The sequence below is a fragment of the Pholis gunnellus genome, assembly GCF_910591455.1.
Source record: "Pholis gunnellus genome assembly, chromosome: 6".
NCBI classification, from domain to species: domain Eukaryota; kingdom Metazoa; phylum Chordata; class Actinopteri; order Perciformes; family Pholidae; genus Pholis; species Pholis gunnellus.
The window spans coordinates 28,186,851-28,204,605 of record NC_136532.1 but is presented as its reverse complement, the minus strand read 5'-3'; the positions used below and the strand labels follow the sequence as shown (position 1 = coordinate 28,204,605).

General features: G+C 42.6%; 2 protein-coding genes across 4 annotated transcripts; both read left to right on the top strand.

Moving 5' to 3' along the window:
* LOC306697068 (kazal-type serine protease inhibitor domain-containing protein 1-like) lies at positions 1–1,441 on the top strand. The gene is made up of 4 exons (XM_079160810.1): positions 1–676; positions 794–954; positions 1,047–1,194; positions 1,308–1,441. Exons 1-4 carry the CDS (start codon positions 148–150, stop codon positions 1,391–1,393), a joined length of 924 nt encoding a protein of 307 aa, XP_079016936.1. The 5' UTR covers positions 1–147; the 3' UTR covers positions 1,394–1,441.
* Positions 1,442–4,526: 3,085 nt separating this feature from the next.
* Positions 4,527–12,354, top strand: ciz1b (cdkn1a interacting zinc finger protein 1b). 3 transcript variants are annotated; one of them, XM_079161004.1, is made up of 12 exons: positions 4,527–4,612; positions 7,421–7,600; positions 7,834–7,919; positions 8,131–8,201; positions 8,300–8,434; positions 8,855–8,949; positions 9,029–9,122; positions 9,256–9,360; positions 9,845–10,075; positions 10,246–10,282; positions 11,295–11,416; positions 11,514–12,354. In XM_079161004.1, exons 1-12 carry the CDS (start codon positions 4,590–4,592, stop codon positions 11,631–11,633), a joined length of 1,299 nt encoding a protein of 432 aa, XP_079017130.1. In that variant the 5' UTR covers positions 4,527–4,589; the 3' UTR covers positions 11,634–12,354. The 3 variants fall into 3 exon arrangements, with proteins under 3 accessions (XP_079017130.1, XP_079017129.1, XP_079017131.1); XM_079161003.1 differs by having other exon boundaries at positions 8,294–8,434; XM_079161005.1 differs by lacking the exon at positions 11,514–12,354 and having other exon boundaries at positions 8,294–8,434; positions 10,246–10,299; positions 11,295–11,378.
* The last annotated feature ends 5,401 nt before the right edge of the window (positions 12,355–17,755 follow it).

Here is a 17,755-nt window from a genome sequence, read left to right as displayed (position 1 = left end):
TTTAAAAATGACTTTTATTGTTGTGACCCTCTTCCTGTTCGCGTTTTAGACTCTGGTTCTGGTTCTGGGGTTGTTCTCTCGCGGCATCTCCCGTCCGGTCCCGGTGTCGGTGTTTGGAGCCGAACGGAGTCCGCAGACCGGGTCACAATGAGCGGACTGGTTCTCCTCCTGGGTCTCTGTCTGAACCTCCACACATGCCGGGCTCTCCCCTTCCAGCTGCCCGCCCTCAGCACCGAGACGCCCGGCCACGTCTCCCTCACCGACCCGCTGATGGACCACGACCGGCTGGATGAGGAGCTGGGGGTCTGCGGGCTGTGTGAGCCGGACCTGTGCCCGGAGACCCGGGGCTGCAGGGCCGGTCTGGTGCTGGACTCATGTGGCTGCTGCAATGAGTGCGGTAACCTGGAGGGTCAGACCTGCGACACGGGGGACCGCAGCGTCTACTACGGGCTGTGCGGAACCGGGATGCGGTGTCAGAGGGACCCACGTGGAGGAGGAGGAGGAGGAGCAGGAGGAGAGGATGAAGAGGAGGAGGAGGAGGTGGTGTGTGTGTGTGAGGAGCAGAAGGTGGTCTGTGGCTCTGATGGACTCACATACATGAACATGTGCAGGTTCAGAGAGGCCACGTTCTCCAGACCAGAGCTCAAGACCAGAGGGAGGGGGCCCTGCAAGACCGGTAAGACTGTCTGTCTCTCTGTCTCTCTGTCTGTCTGTCTCTCTGTCTGTCTGTCTGTCTCTCTGTCTCTCTGTCTCTCTGTCTGTCTGTCTGTCTGTCTGACTGTCTGTCCCTCAGTCCCCATCATTAAGGTGCCCCCCCACAGCCAGGTGAACGGGACAGGGAGCAGTCTGGCGTTCCTGTGTGAGGTCTTTGCGTTCCCGATGGCTCTGGTGGAGTGGAGGAAGGAGGGCCGGGACGTGGTCCTGCCCGGAGACGACCCCCACATCTCGGTCCAGGTGAGCGCGCCCCCCCCCCCCCCCCACCACAGACGATCGGGACATTTAACGCACCTGTCTGTCTGATCACCTGTCCGTCTCTCCGTCCTCAGTCTCGGGGCGGTCCCCTGAAGTTCGAGGTCTCCAGTTGGCTGCAGATCGAGGGGGCGGGGCCAGAGGACTCGGGGACCTATCGCTGCATCGCTCGTAACAACGTGGGATCAGCGACGGCCTCCGCTGTGCTGGGAGTGCTGGGAGAGGGTGAGACAGGCTGCAGCGAGACAGTTTACCAATATATCTCATCCCGATGTTTATTAAAGGAGCTAAGACTACATCTGTCTGTCTCTCTCCCCCCCCCCCCCTCCCCCTCTCAGAGGAGCTGTCGTCCTACTTGTCCAGCAGCATGTCTGAGATGAAGCAGCTGTTGGACGCCACAGACTACGATCAGGACTTTTACTGACCAGTTTGTGATGTCACTTCCTGTCACATGACACCGTTTGTCACTAAAGACATCAGATGAGCAGCGATTATTATTGTTTTTATTATTAATATTATTATTATTGTTTATATTGTTCTTAATATTATTGTTGTTGTTCAACATGTTCTTGTCTCTTTCATCTCTGTGAAACTTTATCTTCTAAATAAATAAAAAAACTAACAGTGCTGATTCTTCCTGTAGACGTCTACTCCTCTATTGTACTTCTAGTGTACTACACTGTACAGTACACAGTCATCATGTGTTAAAGCTGCATTCTCTCTAGTGTCCACCAGGGGGCGACTCCTCTGGTTGTATAGAAGTCTATGAGAAAATGACTCTACTTCTCTCTTGATTTATTACCTCAGTAAACATTGTAAACATGAGTTTATGGTCTCAATCTCTAGTTTCTAGTCTTCTTCAATACAGCATGATGTTCATTTAGTAAATGATGGTCCATTTAGAGTCACACAGACCATAAAGCAGGGGATGCTTTAGGGGCGGGGCCACACAGTGATTGACAGGTCTCTACGTCGCTCCTCCTCAGTCCAGATGTGGTCACTTCCTGTTCACTGGTTGATAAAAAACAACCAGACAGACAGACAGCAGGACGTCCTGACAGACTGAGACCAGCAGAGACATGAGACCTGGTTCCATTCAGAGGAAACTGGATCCACATGTGGTGAAAACCTCAATATCCACAAACATGAATGTGAATAAAATGTTTATAAAACAGGAAACACTTTGACACATTTAGACTTCTCTTACTTCCATTATTCATCTTCTGAGTGAGTGAGTGAGTGAGTGAGTGAGTGAGTGAGTGAGTGAGTGAGTGAGTGAGTGAGTGAGTGAGGAGTGAGTGAGTGAGAAGTGAGTGAGTGAGGAGTGAGTGAGTGAGGAGTGAGTGAGTGAGTGAGGAGTGAGTGAGTGAGGAGTGAGTGAGTGAGGAGTGAGTGAGTGAGTGAGTGAGTGAGTGAGTGAGGAGTGAGTGAGTGAGGAGTGAGTGAGTGAGGAGTGAGTGAGTGAGTGAGTGAGTGAGGAGTGAGTGAGTGAGGAGTGAGTGAGTGAGTGAGTGAGTGAGTGAGGAGTGAGTGAGTGAGAAGTGAGTGAGTGAGGAGTGAGTGAGTGAGGAGTGAGTGAGTGAGTGAGGAGTGAGTGAGTGAGGAGTGAGTGAGTGAGGAGTGAGTGAGTGAGTGAGTGAGTGAGTGAGTGAGGAGTGAGTGAGTGAGGAGTGAGTGAGTGAGTGAGGAGTGAGTGAGTGAGTGAGTGAGTGAGTGAGTGAGTGAGTGAGGAGTGAGTGAGTGAGTAGTGAGGAGTGAGTGAGTGAGGAGTGAGTGAGTGAGAAGTGAGTGAGTGAGGAGTGAGTGAGTGAGGAGTGAGTGAGTGAGGAGTGAGTGAGTGAGTGAGGAGTGAGTGAGTGAGTGAGGAGTGAGTGAGTGAGGAGTGAGTGAGTGAGTGAGGAGTGAGTGAGTGAGTGAGTGAGTGAGTGAGTGAGTGAGTGAGGAGTGAGTGAGTGAGGAGTGAGTGAGTGAGGAGTGAGTGAGTGAGTGAGTGAGTGAGTTTCTGTCCACTAATCTCTGGTTCTGCAAACTTTTAAAAGTATTTAAAGTTGTGGTTTTGTCTCCACGACCACGAAGAAAAACTACAGTGAAGAGAGACTCACACACAGACTGTCCCTTTATATAGAGAGACACAGTGTGTGTGTGTGTGTGTGTGTGTGTGTGTGTGTGTGTGTGTGTGTTACATTCCAGGCTGCTGTGGAAACTGTTTTTTTTCTGTTCAGACAAAACAGATCAGATAACAGATGTTTGTCTGTGTGTGTGTGTGTGTGTGTAGTATCCAGGAAATACCAGCACTTTCACTAAAAACCTGGAATAACTTCCAGCCCTCAGCAGCCAATCAGATCGCTGCATGTGTTCCTAGTTTAACATCTGTTTGCTTCATCTGTTCCTGGACGAACATTAATCATTAATGAAGATGTTAAACAATAAAACTCACAACATGTAAAACCAGCAGTAGAACAAGTTTAATGAGGTCGTTCATTAAAACGTCACTTCTTCTCCTCTTTTCATGTCTTTCTTTGTTTTTGTCTTCCTCTTTCTGTTCATCTTGTCTTTACATGTGAGGCAAGTTTACATTTCATTCATTGTTTGTTCTAAAACACACATATTATAATATATATTTATATATAATGTATATTTATATATATATATATATATGTAGAATGTATAACGTGTACTATGTCCTGTGTGTATCTCTGTATCTGGTCTTCGGAGGAGCAGTTCCTCCTCCAGGCCGCCAGGAGGCGCTGAGCAGCTCACAGTCCACCCGTCAGTCTGTACATGTAGCCGCGCTAGCTTTAGCGCTGAGCAGCTCACAGTCCACCCGTCAGTCTGTACATGTAGCCGCGCTAGCTTTAGCTTCTGCTGAGCGGTAAGTTGAGCTAAAATAAACTGTATTCAGATTAAAGTAAATGTCTTTACTGGGATAGTAAATGTACCTTTAAGCTTTGTCAGACAGCAGAGCGACATAAAACACGAAAGTCTCTTTAAACCTCTGCATCCGGTCAGCGGTCAGCGAACCACAGACGGTGCCAGACTCACTTCAGAAACCTGAGAATTTAAAGTCTGTCTTCTTATTAACGGAGAACACTCGGGTACTTTTAACTGATTTAGACATTATATGAATCTGGAGAAGCCAGTCGTAAATTTGGCTTCAATAGTAAGGACCAAACACTCCTTATTGGTTGTGCTTGTTGTTGTAGTTCACGGCAGAGTGAAGTAGTTTTCTGTGACTTTGTTAGGCCGCCAATGAGGATTCCCGCCTGTGAATTAGTGGATATCTCAACGTAGTTATGAACCAGTTCTGTGTTCAGTAAATAGACTTAAATACAAGTTAGTTAACTTCAGTCTTTAAGGTTCACTAAACTCTGAACCTCAGACGGGACTTTTCAAAATAAAATGAACAATTAGAACAATTCGAGATTATATCTTCACCAGGTTTCAGATGAAGATATTTTAGCTTTTTACTCCATGAAGTTACAATAATTGAATGGCTGATAGATATTATTATTATTATTATTATTATTGTTATTATTAAAGCTTTTATTAGTGTGTTTCCGGTTTTGTAACTTTATTCTGAAGGAAACTGTTGAAAACGTTTCCATCATCTGGTCTTCACCATGGTCAAACAGAGAGCGGACAGGTAAGGACTGGTTACTGTGGTTATAATGGTTATTGTGGTTATAATGGTTGTTGTGGTTATAATGGTTACTGTGGTTATAATGGTTATTATGGTTGTTGTGGTTATAATGGTTGTTGTGGTTACTGTGGTTATTATTGTTGTTGTGGTTATAATGGTTGTTGTGGTTATAATGGTTATTATTGTTGTTGTGGTTATAATGGTTGTTGTGGTTATAATGGTTATTATGGTTATAATGGTTATTATGGTTGTGGTTATAATGGTTGTTGTGGTTATAATGGTTATTATGGTTGTTGTGGTTATAATGGTTGTTGTGGTTATAATGGTTATTATGGTTGTGGTTATAATGGTTGTTGTGGTTATAATGGTTATTATGGTTGTTGTGGTTATTATGGTTGTTGTGGTTATTATGGTTGTTGTGGTTATTATGGTTGTTGTGGTTATAATGGTTATTATGGTTGTTGTGGTTATAATGGTTATTATGGTTGTTGTGGTTATTATGGTTATGGTTGTTGTGGTTATAATGGTTATTATGGTTGTTGTGGTTATAATGGTTATTATGGTTGTTGTGGTTATTATGGTTGTGGTTATAATGGTTGTTGTGGTTATAATGGTTATTATGGTTGTTGTGGTTATAATGGTTATTATGGTTATTATGATTGTTGTGGTTATAATGGTTATTATGGTTGTTGTGGTTATTATGGTTGTTGTGGTTATAATGGTTATTATGGTTGTGGTTATAATGGTTGTTGTGGTTATAATGGTTATTATGGTTATTATGGTTGTTGTGGTTATAATGGTTATTATGGTTGTTGTGGTTATTATGGTTGTTGTGGTTATTATGGTTGTTGTGGTTATTATGGTTGTTGTGGTTATAATGGTTATTATGGTTGTTGTGGTTATAATGGTTATTATGGTTGTTGTGGTTATTATGGTTATGGTTGTTGTGGTTATAATGGTTATTATGGTTGTTGTGGTTATAATGGTTATTATGGTTGTTGTGGTTATTATGGTTGTGGTTATAATGGTTGTTGTGGTTATAATGGTTATTATGGTTGTTGTGGTTATAATGGTTATTATGGTTATTATGATTGTTGTGGTTATAATGGTTATTATGGTTGTTGTGGTTATTATGGTTGTTGTGGTTATAATGGTTATTATGGTTGTGGTTATAATGGTTGTTGTGGTTATAATGGTTATTATGGTTATTATGGTTGTTGTGGTTATAATGGTTATTATGGTTGTTGTGGTTATTATGGTTGTTGTGGTTATTATGGTTGTTGTGGTTATTATGGTTGTTGTGGTTATAATGGTTATTATGGTTGTCGTGGTTATTATGGTTATGGTTGTTGTGGTTATAATGGTTATTATGGTTGTTGTGGTTATAATGGTTATTATGGTTGTTGTGGTTATTATGGTTGTGGTTATAATGGTTGTTGTGGTTATAATGGTTATTATGGTTGTTGTGGTTATAATGGTTATTATGGTTATTATGATTGTTGTGGTTATAATGGTTATTATGGTTGTTGTGGTTATTATGGTTGTTGTGGTTATAATGGTTATTATGGTTGTGGTTATAATGGTTGTTGTGGTTATAATGGTTATTATGGTTATTATGGTTGTTGTGGTTATAATGGTTATTATGGTTGTTGTGGTTATTATGGTTGTTGTGGTTATAATGGTTATTATGGTTGTGGTTATAATTCCGCCACTCAATAAATGGCGGAGATGTTTGAGTGTTCACAGCAGGCCGGTCGCCTGAACACCGCAGCTCGGAATAATGACGCTGACCGGCGTATCAACGTTGCCATGACAACACCGGAAGTTGATTTACGTGATTTGTATTCTTTTTAGTTTATTTCTGCAATTATAATACATTACATTTACTGAACCAAATTTCAGTAAATGTAATGTATTATGGTTACCGGTAGGATCCACTTGATCAGCTGTTCTCTGGTTGGACTGCTTGTCTCCTCTCAGGTGTTTCATCTGCTTCAGCGTCATTCGCGCCGCCGGTATCGGCGGGAACTATTTGTGTTCATTTGCGTACATCGCGTGAACACAAATAGTCCGCGCGATCGCGTTTGGTGTGCACACACCTCTTCACCGCGTTTGGTGTTCACACCAAAGGTGTGTGAACACCAAACGCAAATGAACGCAAATGAACACGAATGAACGCGGCCGGGGGACTATTTGCGTTCATCCGCGTGCATCGCGCTGGACGCGCCAGAGAGGGGGCGTGGCTTATCGGCCTGAAAGCCGTTCAACTGTCCGTGATATCTGGGACTTCCACAACACGTACTGAGCAGAAATAGAGGTGTTTTTTTCCACGGTTAATGGCGGACAGTTGAACGGCTTCCAGGCCGATAAGCCACGCCCCCTCTCCGGCGCGTCCAGCGCGATGCACGCAGCGTCGCGTTTGGTGTGATGCACGCTTAGAGGGACAAGTGGCGTTCAGCCTCACGAGATTGAGCAATACTGGTTCTAGTGGTTCCAGTGGTTATTGTGGTTCTAGTGGTGATTGTGGTTCTAGTGGTTATAATGGTTCTAGTGGTTATAATGGTTCTAGTGGTTATAATGGTTCTAGTGGTTATAATGGTTCTAGTGGTTCTAGTGGTTATAATGGTTCTAGTGGTTCTAGTGGATCTAGTGGTTATAATGGTTCTAGTGGTTATAATGGTTCTAGTGGTTATAGTGGTTCTAGTGGTTCTAGTGGATCTAGTGGTTATAATGGTTCTAGTGGTTCTAGTGGTTACCGGTAGGATCCACTTGATCAGCTGTTCTCTGGTTGGATCGTTTGTCTCCTCTCAGGTGTTTCGTATCTGCTTCAGCGAGCAGCGTGACGTGGGTTCGATACCCGGTCGGCCCCGTTCACAGGAGACACCTCCCGACTCAGCCGGTCGACGGCTCCTCCTCCACCACAGAAGAAGAGAGAGGAGAGCCGGGACCTGATGGAGGTCCAGGAGAGACAAAGAGGGCCCGACTGGACGGGTCTGTTGAAACATAACGCTACATAAATCATCACTTTTATTATTGATTACTCAACAAGATCAAAGAAATTGTTACAAAATCAAATTCAATATGTTTTATAAAAGCATATTGAATAAAGTAAACAGATTCCACTGACGAATACATAAATAAATATTATCAAAGAGACACAAACAACAACATGAATCATTTTCATGATCAGTGACTTTAAGCTGTTGTTTTGTCTGTTTCCTCAGAACTGTAGAGGCAGCAGCTCTGACCAATAGAGAGAAAGGCCCAGAGTCATGTGATCAACCAGGAAGTGAGAGCGTCTCCACAGCAGGTGTGTGTGTGTGTGTGTGTGTGTGTGTGTGTGTGTGTGCGTGTTGTAGTTGTTGTGAAGCAGCTGTAATTACAAATCAAAATAGTAGGATGCTCAGAGCAGCTGCCATTTTTGTGTAACGTGTGTGTGTGTGTGTGTGTGTGTGTGTGTGTGTGTGTGTGTGTGTGTGTGTGTGTGTGTGTGTGTGTGTGTGTGTGTGTGTGTGTGTCAGATGATGTCCGGTCCAGACTGACTCCAGACCAGCAGGCAGCAGAACCCAGTGATGACAGCAGAGCAGCTGAGGTGATGAAACACTGACATCATCTCAGGTCATGACATCGCTCATGGATTCAGTGTTGTAATACTTCCTGTGTGTGTGTGTGTGTGTGTGTCAGCTACAGACTGTGAGGTCACTGAAGGTCACCATCCAGCAGAGCAGTGAGAGCAGAGAGTTTGGACAGACAGACAGGACAGCTGACAGACAGACAGGTGGACTCCACTGTCACGTCTGTGACCTCACCTGTCGCTCTCTGCAGGTGAGAAACACGACAGTACTACAGTACTACAGTACTACGGTACTACGGTACTACGGTACTACGGTACTACGTTACTACGGTACTATGGTACTACGTTACTACAGTACTATGGTACTACGTTACTACGGTACTATGGTACTACAGTACTATGGTACTACGGTACTACGGTACTACAGTACTACAGTACTATGGTACTACGGTACTATGGTACTACGGTACTACGGTACTACAGTACTACAGTACTATGGTACTACAGTACTATGGTACTACGGTACTACGGTACTACGGTACTACAGTACTACAGTACTATGGTACTACAGTACTATGGTACTACGGTACTACGGTACTACAGTACTACAGTACTACGGTACTACAGTACTACAGTACTACAGTACTACAGTACTGTGCGTGTGTGTTCAGGTGTTTCAGGAACACATGACCGGATCAGAACACCTGAAGAAACTGACGGAGATGACACACTCAATCTGCCTCAACACACACACACTGCAGGACAGGTAGACACACACACACACACACACGCACACACACAGACACACTGTGGACCAGCCTGATTGGTCAACTTTTGTCCTCCAGGGGGCGTCGGCCTGATGCTCAGCGCTGGTGTGACACCTGCCAGACTCACTTCAGTGATGACATCATCGTCCATCGACGGACAAAACAACACAAGGTAGGAAACGACTCTGATGACATCACAGTCACCGCTGGTTTTGATTGGTCAGAAGGGCTCCTTTGCTGCTCCACTTATGAATCAAAGGCTTTTATTGTGAAGAGGTCACAGGAAGTATCGTGTGTGTCTCCAGATGTGTAAGCAGCTGTGTCGTCCCTTCTGTCCGGTGTGTAAACGTCACTTCAGGACTCCCAGGAAGTTTGTGGAGCACATGAAGTCTGCAGAGCACAAGGAGCAGGTACTAATACTAGTACTAATACCACAGGGTTACTGCAGTACTAGTACTAATACCACATGTTTACTGCAGTACTAGTACTAATACCACATGGTTACTGCAGTACTAGTACTAATACCACATGTTTACTGCAGTACTAGTACTAATACCACAGGGTTACTGCAGTACTAGTACTAATACCACATGTTTACTGCAGTACTAGTACTAATACCACAGGGTTACTGCAGTACTAGTACTAATACCACATGTTTACTGCAGTACTAGTACTAATACCACATGTTTACTGCAGTACTAGTACTAATACCACATCTTTACTGCAGTACTAGTACTAATACCACAGGGTTACTGCAGTACTACCTCTGAGATGTAGTAGAGTATACGTCAGTAGAGTACCTGGTAGTAGTACTAGGTGAGGTCAGAGCATCAACGCTGATGAACTGAACCTACAGAACAGAGGTGAGCTTGATTCTCTGTCCGCCTCCTCCAGGTGCACCTGGAGGAGGCTCAGGAGGAGGAGCTGATCACTGTGGACGCCGTCGGCTGCTTCCAGGAGGAGGAGGAGGAGGAGGAGGAGGAGGAGGAGGAGGAGGAGGAGGAGGAGGAGGAGGAGGTCGAGGTAGCTGAAGAAGAAGAAGAAGAAGAAGAAGAAGAAGGTGGTGGTGGTGTAGGAAAAGAAGAAGCCGAGGACAAAGAGACGGAGGAGCAACCAACCGCTGAGGTGAGCAGCATGTTTCCTCTCATCATCATCATCATCATCATCATCATCATCACAAATATCATCTACTGAGTGTGTGTGTGTGTGTGTGTGTGTGTGTGTGTGTGTGTGTGTGTGTGTGTGTGTGTGTGTGTGTGTGTGTGTGTGTGTGTGTGTGTGTGTGTGTGTTGCAGGCAGCTGACTCAGAATACGACCCTGAAGCCACACATGGTACGTTCCTGTAGTCGGTACGCGTTCATTTAATAACTAGACAATAACAACAAGCAGCAGCTCTCTGCAGCTTCACTTCAGGTTTTTACCAAATCCACCAAAGACGTTCGGTCACAAATAAACAGGCGTTTCCAGCAATACACTGTGCAGCTCTTCTCCGACGCCGTCAGCCAGGAATACCGTTCACACAAATCCTTTTCCTGGCTGGTCGGGGCTGCTAGCTGTGGGGTCGGCCGGACATTTCTTACGATGTCCAGTTTGTTCAGAAATGTCCTTCTTGAGAAAGGCGTTCCCAGTAACTCCGCCACTAAATCCGTTTCTCCTCCTTCTTCCACCATTTGATGTTAAAAAAACAAAGCTAGGTAAAAAATAAATAAAAAATGTCCGAACTTCTTCCATATCGTTCCACTTGAACTCTGACTGCTGCAACCTAAGTTCTGCTAGCAAGCATAAGTTTCACTCTAGTCATGTGCTCGCCCACCGACCAATCACAGCACACGCTGCACCTCACTGCAGAGCTGCTGCTGCACACTGAGCTGTGTGTTAATGCTGACGTAGCTGTAGGCCAGCTAGCAGCTCTGACGCGTCAAAGAATACGCCCACCATGTCAAACTAAAGATCTGATTGGTTGAACACTATGACGATCAACAACATCGTCCCCATTCACTTAACCTGCACATGGATTCACTGGTGAGTCTGCAGGCCTGGGGCCTCTCTTCTACCTAGAGACACAGAGGTGAACTCTGATTGGATCAAAGCTCTACTTAAAACAAGCTGCACTGAAGCAGAGCAGCTGAGGAGCACAGTAGCTGTGCAATGAGAACATAAGATAATGGGAACAATATTTATATAAATTATGATACATGTAGTGTATTTAAGAAGAATTATTAAATTATAAAATAGCTCTAACTGTGATTGTGTGTAGGCCAGCAGAGAAGGCTTTGCAGGCCCTGACGGCCACCACTGATATACATGAATATTATTTTAACACGACGTCTCTGTGTCTCTACAGGAAGTAGTTTCGTTCTTCCTGTTTCTGGTTTCCTGTGTCGACTTTGTAACAAGTTCTTCTACAGAGAGACGACGGCTCGACACACACACTGTAGGACACACACACACTACCTCAACCTGCAGGTAACACACACACACACACACACACACACACACACACACACACACACACACACACACACACACACACACTCACTCACACAGGTGTGTTGTGTTTCAGAGACACAGAGCTCAGAGGAGACCTGAGGACAGACCTGCTCCCTCTGTATCCCACAATGCATCACGGCTGATGACATCATCTGTTTCCATAGAGACTCCACTGACACCTGGTGGTGATTAGAGGAACTGCAGCGTCGTCATTTAAAATCAACAGATGTTTGTTTGTTTGTTTTGACATATTTACTCAAAACTACATAAAGGTCATATTTTTTTATTCAAGGTTATAATCAATTACAGAAAATCTATAAAAAAACTTTCAAACTTCAAAGTAAAGGTTGATGAAACTGATGATAATGTGGTTTTGTGTCTGTACAGCCTCCCACCACACGGGGGCGTAGTGCCTGAATCACAGCTGTGTAATCAGTCACAAGGAGCAGCTGTGATGAATGTAAACGTCATGATTCATTGGTTTGAGTAGAAAACAACAGAGGAAGTGGTTGAACTCTGTTCATGTGAGAAATAAAATGCCTCTCAGCTGGACTGCGTTATTTATGGCACAAACAATCAGCAACGTGTTGACTTATTCTGGGAAGCAACGGTCACTACAGTGAGTCAACACGTCTGCATCGAGGACCAGCAGCTGGTGGAGCCGGTGAGTCATCATCTGATGTTTATTGATCTACGAGAGACACTAAAACATTTAATCGATGAGTCAAATAAACGTTCATTCAGCAGAACCAGATGTTAGTGAACCTGCTCTCAAGCTGTACCTGGAGAGCCTTAGGACCCAGGGGAATGCTGCTGTTCGGTCCTCTGACCGACCAATCACAGGTCCTCCACGTGTCACGTGTTCTCTGAGATGTTGTAATGACTGAAGCGTTCAGCAGGTGGAGCTGTTTACATTCACACGTTCACTTCTGTTTTCCTGTTTGTGTCGATAAAGTTGTGACAGTGAAATCATTTTCTATCATGTTTTTGAAGATGCTTTAATAAATCAGTTTATTATATAAATATATATATATATGTTAATGTTATTCATGTTGATTATGTTAATATGACTTATTTCACTCTTTACTGTCTAAATACTTTGATATTATCTTTGGTGTAATTATTGAAACTGTCCAGCAGGTGGAGCCGTTTAGCTTCATCATAAACCTGTTACACACACACACACACAACCTCACACACACACACACACACACACACAACCTCACACACACACACACATATTAATGTGACAAACTTTACATTCAGTTATGACAAACACTGATAGCAGTGGAAGTGTTGTTACATACAACCTTGTTTTCCGTCTTTTCAGGTCCAACATTCAAACAAACCTTTATTTAAATTCACATTCATCATCATCAGAACATTGCTGCAGAGACTGTCTCCACCCATACGGGCTGCAAACACAAGCAAACCAAGCGCCACACTTCAAACTTCAGAAATCATGTTGCTTCTGTTAGCGCTAGCACACACACACACACACACACACACAAGCGGACAGTTACAGCTGGTGCTCTGTGGAGAAATCAATAACTCATAACTGCACTGTGTATGTTTCATAGTGTGTGTTTGTGGTGTTCAGGTGCTGCCCTTGGCTGCAGTCTGCAGGTTATTAGAGGACCTGGATGAAATACACTGGTCACTGTGTGTGTGTGTGTGTGTGTGTGTGTGAAGGTCTCTGTGTGTGACCTCTCTGAGTGATTATTGAATCTTTTCAGTCGTCTCTTTTGTCCGTCAGTCAGGATGTTTTCACTTCAAGTCACTCGTTCCTTTAACGTCTTCAGAGGCTCCGCCCTCCTGCCGGGACTAAAGCAGCTCTGCTTCATTTTCATGATGACAGTAATGATCAGTAGCAACGTTCAGTCAAAAAGGGCTCCAAATACCTGGTAACACTAGTGCACGTGACCCGTAACGCTAGTGCATGTGACCCGTAACAGTGCACATGACCCGCAACGCTAGTGCATGTGACCCGTAACGCTAGTGCACACGATTACGTAACGTTAGTGCACATGACCCGCAACGCTAGTGCACACAATGACGTAACGCAAGTGCACGTGACTCACAACGCTAGTGCACGTGACCAGTAACGCTAGTGCACACGATTAGGTAACGTTAGTGTACGTGAACCGTAACGTTAGTGCACGCGACCAGGTAATGTTAGTGCACGTGACTGGTAACGTTAGTGCACGTGACTGGTAACAGTGCACGCGACCAGGTAACGTTAGTGCACGTGACTGGTAATGCTAGTGCACGTGACTGGTAACGTTAGTGCACGTGACTGGTAACGCTAGTGCACACGATTAGGTAACAGTGCACGCAACCAGGTAAGGTTAGTGCACGCGACCAGGTAACGCAAGTGCACGTGACTGGTAACACTAGTGCACGTGACTGGTAACGTTAGTGCACGTGACTGGTAACGTTAGTGCACGCGATTAGGTAACGTTAGTGCACGCGACCAGGTAAGGTTAGTGCACGTGACTGGTAACGTTAGTGCAGGTGACTGGTAACAGTGCACGCGACCAGGTAACGTTAGTGCATGTGACTGGTAACGTTAGTGCACGTGACCTGTAACGTTAGTGCACGTGACCGGTAACGTTAGTGCATGTGTCCGGTAACGTTAGTGCACGTGACCCGTAACGTTAGTGCACGTGACCAGGTAACGTTAGTGCACGTGACCCGTAACGTTAGTGCACGTGACCCGTAACGTGAGTAAAGACCAGTAAAAACGTTTTGTTCTTATGATTGTGAAAGTTACAAGCTTTAGTCTACACCGTGAACATTTTTTTCTCCCAGAATGCAACAGGTCACATCTCTTATGAGGTGAAGCTGAAATATGTCCAGTCAGACCCTCACGTCCTCGTCTCTGCTGTAGCTGACAGGAACAAGGAGGCGGGTCTTCATCTGCTGTTGTCATAGTGAGACAGACTCTCAGCCAATCAGGTCGTCGTGTTCACCTCCAGCTCTTTATTATGAAACTACATCGTCAGTAATGTTTCAATGTGTTTTCATCCTGATTGTTTGTTTTTCACGCATCACAAATACGTTTCATCAAAGTCTGTCAGATATATATTTTATATATAATGTATAATATAAATTACATATATATATATATATATATATAAAATATATTCTATATATATATGATATATTTATATATATATAGAACTGATGTTTTACTGACTCACTGTGATCACTGTAGTGATGAAGAGGTCTGACCTTCGTCACTAGATGGAGCTCCAGTCGTTCATCTTCTTCATCAAACGCTCTTTAGTTTCTACATGAAGGATTCAATCTGGACTGAAAAATGAAATATTGAAAACCGGTGCCACTAAAAGATATTATTACTGAAAAACATTTATATTTATGTTTTTCATCATGATGATGTTTGACACTTTTCTTCTCTTATTAATATTTTAGTCACATTTACTTCTCCGTCTGCGAGGAGCAGCTGAGTTTCATATATATATATATTTATATTACGTTATATATGATATATATATATACATATTTATATTATATATGATCTATATATATATACATATATTTGTATTTAAGTTGTACACGTCGATATATGTATTTGAAGTAAACGCCTTCATAAAACTGGAAGATAGAAAACAATGATAAAAACATATTATTATTATTATAAAGGTAACAACAGTAATAATCAGGATAATTATAACAATAATAACAATTTGTCAGAATCTTCACGTCTCCATAAAAACATTTGAATGATGTCTTCTCATTTGTGATTTTAAGGTTTAATATATAATATATTATTATTCATAACATTACTGATTTTATATCTATTTTCCTCTCAACAAGGGTATGTGTATTGATTATTTAGATAATATGTTAAATATCTGTAGTTTTATTAACAAATACTACAAATATCAGACAGTTTCTGATTCATGTTTGAATTTAATATCTGACTAAAAATCTCATCATAATATTTCCTCGATCGATCGATCTGCTGATTATTATTTAATTCATCAAAGTCACTGATGTAGAATCTATAATAATAATGTTGATGGTTGTTTGTGGCGATGTAGGAATGTGGTACCGTGTTCTGTGGAAGATGTAACATTGGTCTCTGTGGAGCAGAACGTTGGTTTTCCTCTCGATTAAGTCTTTAGAGCAACACGTGTAAATGTTCTTTAGAGCAACACGTGTAAATGTTCTTTAGAGCAACACGTGTAAATGTTCTTTAGAGCAACACGTGTAAATGTTCTTTAGAGCAACACGTGTAAATGTTCTTTAGAGCAACACGTGTAAATGTTCTTTAGAGCAACACGTGTAAATGTTCTTTAGAGCAACACGTGTAAATGTTCTTTAGAGCAACACGTGTAAATGTTCTTTAGAGCAACACGTGTAAATGTTCTTTAGAGCAACACGTGTAAATGTTCTTTAGAGCAACACGTGTAAATGTTCTTTAGAGCAACACGTGTAAATGTTCTTTAGAGCAACACGTGTAAATGTTCTTTAGAGCAACACGTGTACATGTTCTTTAGAGCAACACGTGTACATGTTCTTTAGAGCAACACGTGTAAATGTTCTTTAGAGCAACACGTGTACATGTTCTTTAGAGCAACACGTGTAAATGTTCTTTAGAGCAACACGTGTACATGTTCTTTAGAGCAACACGTGTACATGTTCTTTAGAGCAACACGTGTAAATGTTCTTTAGAGCAACACGTGTACATGTTCTTTAGAGCAACACGTGTAAATGTTCTTTAGAGCAACACGTGTAAATGTTCTTTAGAGCAACACGTGTACATGTTCTTTAGAGCAACACGTGTACATGTTCTTTAGAGCAACACGTGTAAATGTTCTTTAGAGCAACACGTGTACATGTTCTTTAGAGCAACACGTGTAAATGTTCTTTAGAGCAACATGTGTAAATGTTCTTTAGAGCAACACGTGTAAATGTTCTTTAGAGCAACACGTGTAAATGTTCTTTAGAGCAACATGTGTAAATGTTCTTTAGAGCAACACGTGTACATGTTCTTTAGAGCAACACGTGTACATGTTCTTTAGAGCAACACGTGTAAATGTTCTTTAGAGCAACACGTGTACATGTTCTTTAGAGCAACACGTGTAAATGTTCTTTAGAGCAACACGTGTACATGTTCTTTAGAGCAACACGTGTAAATGTTCTTTAGAGCAACACGTGTAAATGTTCTTTAGAGCAACACGTGTAAATGTTCTTTAGAGCAACACGTGTACATGTTCTTTAGAGCAACACGTGTAAATGTTCTTTAGAGCAACACGTGTAAATGTTCTTTAGAGCAACACGTGTACATGTTCTTTAGAGCAACACGTGTAAATGTTCTTTAGAGCAACACGTGTAAATGTTCTTTAGAGCAACACGTGTAAATGTTCTTTAGAGCAACATGTGTAAATGTTCTTTAGAGCAACACGTGTACATGTTCTTTAGAGCAACACGTGTAAATGTTCTTTAGAGCAACACGTGTAAATGTTCTTTAGAGCAACACGTGTAAATGTTCTTTAGAGCAACACGTGTAAATGTTCTTTAGAGCAACACGTGTAAATGTTCTTTAGAGCAACACGTGTACATGTTCTTTAGAGCAACACGTGTAAATGTTCTTTAGTGCAACACGTGTACATGTTCTTTAGAGCAACATGTGTACATGTTCTTTAGAGCAACATGTGTACATGTTCTTTAGAGCAACACGTGTAAATGTTCTTTAGTGCAACATGTGTACATGTTCTTTAGAGCAACACGTGTAAATGTTCTTTAGTGCAACATGTGTACATGTTCTTTAGAGCAACACGTGTAAATGTTCTTTAGTGCAACATGTGTACATGTTCTTTAGAGCAACATGTGTACATGTTCTTTAGAGCAACATGTGTAAATGTTCTTTAGAGCAACATGTGTAAATGTTCTTTAGAGCAACATGTGTAAATGTTCTTTAGAGCAACACGTGTAAATGTTCTTTAGAGCAACACGTGTACATGTTCTTTAGAGCAACATGTGTACATGTTCTTTAGAGCAACACGTGTAAATGTTCTTTAGAGCAACACGTGTAAATGTTCTTTAGAGCAACATGTGTACATGTTCTGGATTCACTTCTCTAGACCAGCACACGATTAGCTCACTTTTTTGCAAATAATAATGCATGAAGAGTGCAAATTGTGGCACTCTGAGCATTTTGTTTGTAGAAATCACAGAATACGTTCCTGCTCCGCTCCACTCTGACAGTGATGTCATCACTTTAGCCCTTAACGAGCTGCGCAATACACACACATTATCAAATCTGAAATGGACCCAAAAGTTTTG